Source organism: Alligator sinensis, unplaced genomic scaffold (genome assembly GCF_000455745.1).
Source record: "Alligator sinensis unplaced genomic scaffold, ASM45574v1 scaffold276_1, whole genome shotgun sequence".
Classification (NCBI taxonomy): domain Eukaryota; kingdom Metazoa; phylum Chordata; order Crocodylia; family Alligatoridae; genus Alligator; species Alligator sinensis.
The window spans coordinates 271,835-279,966 of NW_005842432.1; the positions used below are offsets into that span (position 1 = coordinate 271,835).

The 8,132-nt window shown below is 39.7% G+C and overlaps 1 protein-coding gene across 1 annotated transcript in view; it reads left to right on the forward strand.

The window, feature by feature from the left end:
* The window catches only part of LOC102372075 (dedicator of cytokinesis protein 1), a gene marked incomplete at its 5' end in the record, with an annotated part of 257,236 nt that extends 250,340 nt beyond the window's left edge, over positions 1–6,896 (forward strand). The window contains one exon of the mRNA XM_006030253.3: positions 5,342–6,896. Coding sequence (XP_006030315.1) covers positions 5,342–5,437 — 96 coding nt within the window. The remainder of the gene's footprint in view (positions 1–5,341) is intronic.
* Positions 6,897–8,132: the final 1,236 nt, after the last annotated feature.

The window sequence follows — 8,132 nt, forward strand, 5'->3', positions numbered from 1 at the left end:
ACAAAAGAGCTCTGAATAGACTCACACAAAGTTTGCTAGGCTCTGTGGAACTTGTGCTCTGAGGTAGTCCGGTCGTCTGAACAACTATGTCAGTTGTTCCAGCTGGCAAGAAACAGACTCACACGAAGTTTGCTAGGCTCCGTGGATCCTTTTGCGTGCAAGGAGAGGGATACGTCGAGGATTGTGCTCGGTGACGGGGAGAGGCTAGAGGCTGATCAGACCCCTGTTGCCTGCTTGAAATGCGCTGTGTCCAATAGGCTCCGCAGCGCTTAGAGATCTTCACACAGCGTGAAGTCTCCTCCTCCTGGTGTTTGTGGAATCCTCCAACTTGGGCGGAAACCACTCAAGCCTTTTATACGGCTAGCAAGCCAATCACTAGCCGCCACGTGTGAATAATTTAGAACTGGCCAATAATGGGGCTCGAATTAGCATACAAATGGCGGGAACTCTTTGCAACGAGCATCTCTGTGCTGCAACAAAGAAATGCACCCTGCAAAGAAAGCTACTGGTGGGGGGAATTCTTTTGCACCGGGGTTCTCTTTTGCAGCAGAAAACTCCACCGTGCAAAGAAGCTGCAATTTAGCGGGAACAATTTAGCAGTTCCGAAGCACACAAAACAAAAATCACACCCTTGGGTTGTGACACCTCCTGTCACTTTCATCATGTAACTCATGAAGCGCTGCTTTTTATAGAGCCAAAGCTTTATTTAGTAATCTGGGAACTCAGTACAAAGAGAGATTGTAAGGTTTGACTGGACAGGGGATATAAAGCTCCTCACTGATGGATAATATTAAGTAAGGTATTTTAAAAATAGATTTATCATTACTGAGTAAGAGATTTTACTTGGTAAATAGGAAGCCTAAACTGTCAGTCTCTGTTAGAAAAAGTTTCTAAAGTTTTTATTATTCTTGACTGAATACAGCCTCCCAAGTTTTCTACATCAGTAGTATAACTAGAGGTCAATATGTGGTGCACTAACCCCAGGCACTGGGGAGGGGAACTCAGCCCAGCTGGGTTGACTTCCTTTCCCTAGCCCAATCTTGTGCTGAGGAGCGGTACTGAGCAATTGGGCTCAGTTCCCTTCCCCTGTCCCAGGTGGCAGCACCGGCTTCCCTCCCTCATCTGGCAGGCGGATCAGGGGCCCTCAGCCCTGGGAGGACTGGCACAGCCCAGGCAGCCCTCCCGGGGTTGGGCCCTGATCTGCCTGCCAGATGAGAGAGGCTGTTTCGAGCTTCCCCATTATAACCAATGGCTGAAATGTTGAAACAGAGTTGAAACAGCCTCACTGTTTCGACGAAGCAAAATTTAACAGCTGTTTCTACTCAAAATGAAATTTGAAACAAAATGCCGTTCTGTCCAAACCTCGAAAATCAAGTCAAAACAAGTCCGTTTCGCACAGCCCTACTGGGCAGCAGCTCTGTAGAAAAGGACCTGGAGGTTACAGTGGACAATAAGCTGAATATGAGCCAGTAGTGTGCCCTTGTTGCCAAGAAGGCTAAGGGGAAGTGATTATTCCCCTCTATTCAGCACTCGTGAAACCAGATTTGAACTGAAACTGTGAAACTGTGTTCAGTTTTGGGCTCCCACTACAGAAAGGATGTAGACAAATTGGATAGAGTCCAGTGAAGGACAACATAAATGGTGGATGGGGCTGGGGCACATGAGTTGTGAGGAAAGGCTGATGGGAACTGGGCTTATTTGTCTAGAGGAGAGAAGAATGAGTGGGGATGTAATAGCAGCCTTCAATTACCTGTAGTGGGGTTTGAAAGAAGATGGAGCTAGACTTTTCAGTGGTGGCAGATGACAGAACAAGGAGCAACAGTCCCAAGTTGCAGCAAGGGAAGTTTAGGTTAGATATTAGGAAGAATTTTCTCACTAGGAGGGTAGTAAAACACTGGAACAGGTTACCCAGAGAGGTTGTAGAATCTCCATCCTTGGAGGTTTTCAAGACCTGGCTGGACAAAGCTTTGGCTGGGATGATCTAGTTAGGGATGGTCCTGCTTTGACTAGGGGGTTGGACTAGATGACCTCCTGAGGTCCCTTCCAACCCTAATTTTCTATGACTCTATAAATCCAATGTCTATATTTAGTCCAGGGTTTTTTGTATCCAGTAGATTTATGAAATAAAGTTTGTAGATTCGTCTGCAAAAGGTGTTTTGTAAATTCCCTTTCAGGATTAGAACTGAGAGATTGGAGAGAGAGTGGTTGTTTTATAAGAAGTGTGCACCTAGAGGTAATTGTGTGTTTTTGCCTTTGATAGATTTTTGTTGTGCATTCATTCTGGTATGCAGTTGTTGTTATACATATTTTCCATCAGGGCATTTAGTGCACTGGATGAGATGTGTTACATTTCTGGAGGTGCAGGTGTAAGATCCAGGAATGCTGATGGTTCTCGTGTAGGATGTAGTTATTGTGGGAGTGCTGGAGATGTGTTTTCAGGTTTTACATTTCTTGTCCTGGCATGGTCTGGATTCATTTGATGTGCTTTGGGCCCTAGGAAGTTTGTTTCTGGTGATGAGGTTGGCGGGATTTGGTGCTTGTTTAAAGGCTAGGATGGGTGGTTTTGGAAAGATCTTTTTAAGAATTGGGTCGTCTTTTAGTATGGGTTATAATTGTTTGAGGATTTTCTATATAAATTCCAGGGAGGGATGACATGTCATAACTAATGGCATGCGATTCCTGGGGACTTTCTTTTTGTATTGCAGTAATTCTTCACATGGTATCTGGGTGGCTCTTTCAAAAGTGTGATCTATCTCTCTGGAGGAGTGTCCTTCTTGAGTGAAAGCCATTTTGACAATTGCGTGTATCCTCCTCTGCACATTCAGTGGTAGTAGAGGGCTTAGCTGTATATTACAGCTTTCTTGGAGTGTTTAGGGTGATTGCTGGTTCTGTGTCGATATGTATGTTGGTCTGTGGATTTCTTGTACGTGGTGGTTTGCATTTTACCATTCGGGATATTGATCATAGTGTCCAAAGAAGAAATGTTGGTGCTGGCGTATTCAAGAGATAGTCTGATGGAGGAATGATGGTTATTGAATTTGTGATGAAAATCAATTGGAGACTCCAGATTTTCAGTCCAAATGATGAAGATGCCATCTATGTATCTTAGGTATAGCATGGATTTGATGGTGCAGTTCTTGAGGAATTCCTCCAGGTGGACGATAAAAAGGTTGGCATACTGTGGGGTCATTTTGGTGCCCATAGCTGTACCCATGGTCTGCAGGAAGTGTTGGTTATTGAAACTGAAGTTGTGGTGTGTGAGGATGAATTCAGTAAAATCTTTAGTTGTGGTGTGTGTATAAATTCAGTAATATCTTTAGGTCTGTATTCTGAGTTGTAATCTTGCTCTTGTAGATATATAAGGCAGGCTTGGATGCCATCCTGGTATGAGATGTGGTGGAGAAATGCTCTCCACCCACTTCTTTTGCAGCCAAAAGGATGTGGAAGGTCTACAATAAGAAGTTATTTTCAGCCCTACCATCATTGCATAGCGAAAGAAGATGAGAGAGAAAAGTTCTTTTTTCCAGCAGCCAGAAAGAGTTGTGGGGGGAGGGGGGGGCATCATATTTAACACTTACAAGGCAGAGTGTAATGGGGAAGATATTCCCCTTAAGTTAGGATCCAGGAACAGTGCTCTAGCAGGAATCCAAAATAATTCCTAGTTTGGATACCAAATCTGGTTCATAGTTGCTGGCTGTCTGCCACTGTGTGCTCCTTACCTAATCTTTTGTATCAGCCTCTCACTAGTCTGATAAATATTTTAAACCCTGTGTTTAACTCCGTTGGCTACTGTCCTCAAATGTAGCTCTGCAATGTTCCTCAGAGGTACTTTTATGCTTGTGTGCTATTCTATTGCATTTCTGTGAGCTTTTGCTGAGAAAAGTGAATGTTTCAGTGTACTTACTCTGTCCCAAATGGCTGGCAAGGAACTGTAAAATGTCAGGGAGTCAGGTTTTAATCCCAACATAGGGCAACTTTCAAAGACACTGAATTGTTAGTTGATTTATAATGTAATATGCCATAGCCTTTCAATGATGGACATCCTCCTAGAATGTGTTGCCATGATTTAGGAATAATTCACTTGCCTTGTAAGACATTAATAAAACAAGGTGCTATACTTACAGTGAATTGGTGTAAGAAGGAAAAAAAATTGGTAAATGTTTGTGATCCAAAGTAATATACCAGTATCACAATAATCAGTACAGTATGAACAATGTAACATTAAACTATTTCAAACACTTGAATTGGTCCCATGGCAGTGATCAGGGAACTGGCAGATTCACGGCATATTTTGTAATGGTTCAAAGTATTTGTGTGTGGCTAACATTTTTATAACCTTTTGGCTGAAAGCAAGTCTGGTAACAGCCTCATAAAGTATTGCCAGAATGAGCTGAAGAAAGGAAAAGCATATAAAGCAAGACACAAGACAAGTGGAAATGGCAAAAGGATCATAATATTTCTGGGAGGCCAAAAAACCAAACATAGTAGATTTATCTTTACTAGTAGGGGAAGGGTAGTCTGAAGAAAAAAAATCACAAAGCAGTATTTAGTGAATGTAATATTATGAGATGTAGTGATGAAGAAGCTGCAATGATTGTATAGCCAAAATACTGTTGAACAGCAATCTAAAATCAGTGAGCGAGCAAACCTCTTAGTATTCTTTCAGCAACACAGATTTTTGTCATCTTACATATAGTCTGAACTGTATGGGGGGGAAAAAAGTATTTAACTTCTATTGTTGCTATTTGGTTTTCCTTAGTTTGTGATGCAAACTGAGCTTTGTTTTATGATGTTCGGGGATTTTTTTCTAAAATGGTTTTCAACAAGTATTACTTTTATTTTGAATCATCTTAAAGATTACTAAATATCTAATTATAAAGTGAAAACCTTTTTATTAACCTATCTAAGCTGTTCCTTTTTCTTGTAGAGAACAGTCGCTGTTCTGAAAGTATAAAATATGAAAATAATACAAAAGGGATACAGCTATAATTTCACATAATTTTTAAACTTTATGGTGCTCAGCAATCAATACAGACTGATAGAGTCAATGTACTGTCATGATACCAAGCGCAGCGCTTTGAAAAGACTTCTGAAATATTGAACCAGTTAATCAGAACTTTTGAGAGATTTGTCATTGTCACCAGTAAAAATTAGATTGTAAGTTAATGGCCAGAAGCAAAGCAGTATTCATAATGACAAATTTTGAGGGGAAGTTTTCAGGAGTAAAATGAATATATACTGCTATGACAGATAGTGAGTCTATGAAATCATATTTCAGTCACTAATTGTATCAAACCCAGTTCATCAGTAACATGTTCTGTTTCCCTATTTTTTTTCCTAGCACCTGCCACCTCCATTGCCCAGCAAAACTCCACCACCTCCCCCTCCAAAGACTACTCGGAAGCAAACATCCATTGACTCTGGGATTGTCCAGTGAAGAAGAAAGCATTTCTCCAAAGATAAAAGCTGTAATATTTCATTTACCTAAATATTTTAAAGGTATATAATGTTTACCTCATTCAGGCCTGCAGTCTAATATTTAGTGCAATGATTCTAACTCTTAAAGGAACACAGTTCTAACAGTAAATCTGTCTTCTAAATAGAAAATGCCACTGGAATAAAGCTGTCACAGGATAATGGTCTCCCACTGCTTAGAAGGAACCTGGGACCTATTTTCAAAGCAGGGGGCATTTGTCAACTGCAAATATACTAGTCTCTATTCCAAAAAAAAAGTTTTGTATATCTTTGTTGTACTGAACAGTTTAATAAAAAGAGCAAGATCTTGGCACATACAGGTGAATATTAGTCATCTGGGGTATGGTCTCAGCTCCCACAGAAGTCGATGAGAACATTCACATTAATTTCAACGTGCGTTGGATTGGACCTCTCATTAATCTTGAGAAGTTGCTTTAAGATTGCTTCCAATAAAGGTTGTGTTCAGCCCTTAACAATCAAAAACCAGCAAGAAGCAGTTTTTTAAAAATCGTCCTGTGTTATGAATAAGCTGATCTCTGATGAGCTTTTCTTTTTTTTAAAAACTCCCACTAGTGGTTACATGTCAGTCAGTTATCTAACCGCACCATGTGGCTGCTTCTCTATTGTTTAATAACATTTTAAACTAAGATACCTTGTCTGCCACTGAACAGGCACTAATTTTATAGGAAAAGGAACCAAGTACACAGCTGTAGGGTCCCTGGTGATTCTGAAAATTAACGGTTGACTATAAAAATGGGAAGAGCTTTTTTAATATGTAATATTTTTATGTGGAGTAGAATAAACTGAATGGTATCTTTTTGTCTTTGTGCCATCATTCTGTACAGAAGTGTGTATATATGATGGTTCTTAGAATGTGTTGAATTTTATGGTTCCTGCTTTTCATGTAATAATGAAGTAATGTACCTGCAAATGATTCTTTACATGTTTTTAATGTTTTTAAACTGTTGAAAGTGTATAAATAGCTAACTTTTTTCCCAAAAAATTCAGCTCTGAAAATATTGGACAGTGATGGAGGAGGGAGAAAAAACTAACTTTTTATTCCATAGTGTTTTTTATTGTCATCGTTCTATATATATATATATATTTTTACTATTTACAATCTTTCATAATATTATAGTAGGTGGTTTCTAAGTACATCACTGATTCCAAAAATAAGAGGTCATTAAAAAAAAGCTTTGTCTAAGAAAATAAATACATTCCCATTATATTTTTACAGAAGTTTGATTAATTTCAGGAGCAGCTTAATTAACTATCTGTACTTTTGTTTTTTCCTTACAATACACATTTATGACAAGAATAGACTGAAACTGTTTATGATAAATTCTACATTCTTACCGTTTTATTATACTCATATAACTTGTTCATGATGCATATATGTAGCATTGAAATAAAATATGCATTTCAACACTACGTGTATGCATTTTGATATGCTATTTGCATTGCGATTGACAGCCAGTTTCACTTTTAATACATTTGTTATTTAAATAGCACATAAAATAGCTTAGTTTCAGATAAGGCCTTAGTGTTCACTTGGTGCCAACATGATGCAAATGAAAGGCAAAGGCATGACTTATAGAGGAGCAAGGAAATAACTTCATTAATATACAGAAAGATAGTCCTTGTCACTGGAACAGCTCAAGTGGTCAGATATATATGCTAATTATTTTGCCTTTAAGCATCTTGTAGCTTTGGATCACAACCAAGCACTTTCTGTCGCATCAGGAGATATGTTTTATATCATCCACTTCTACAGAATAGCTACTGAAAATTTTTATAGGCAAATTATAGGTTGTCTTCCAGCTTCAGTTCATGGTATATACCGGTTGTGACATGCCCTGACCCCAAATGCAGCCAGATGAACCTCTGAGAGACACTCCTGGGGTGCTTTCACACCTTCATGCCCCAAACTGCTCTCTGCCCTCTGCTGCCTGGTCATTGAAAAGTAGCTGAGATGTGCCAGGAACCAGATCCTTGGCCCGTGGCACCTCAGCCTTACCCATCCCTTGCCAGCTCTTAGCAGAGGAGACTTTGCCAGCTAGAAGAATCACAATCTGGTCATGTGTTCAAAAAAGATAGATCCCCTTTCCTTAGAAGAGGTTTGCCCATCTGATCAAGTGCTCTGGAAATCACACTTATCACTGACAGCAGTGATGGCAAAAAGATTTATTATAAAAACAAGGACAAGCATAAACAATCAGTAACCATATGTTGAGATACTGGCATTGATAAGAGAATAAACAGAAAAAACAGAATAAACAAAGAAAATATCAGAACATTAACCTGTTCTTACCCTGAAACTTAAATCCTAGACTACAGTTCCTGCCTACCTCCGCAGGTTAGAAAGCAGTTTTTGTCTCTGAACCTTCTGCCAGAGCCTCCTGCAATTTTCCCTGCCAGCCTGCTTTATTCAGCCTGCATTTCTTAGACTCCAGTGTTTCCCTATGCTCAGAAAAATTGAAGACCCCACTCTGCTCCAAGCCAGAGCTTAAGTACAATTTCTTATCTGGCCATTATCAGACCTCCCTCATTAGATTCTTGCAGGGGCATCCACTATGTATATAACTTCCTGCTCCTGCAAAAGTTGCATGTTTACCAGCCTAAAAGTATTTCCTACTCTAATTAAGACCAGGAGAGTA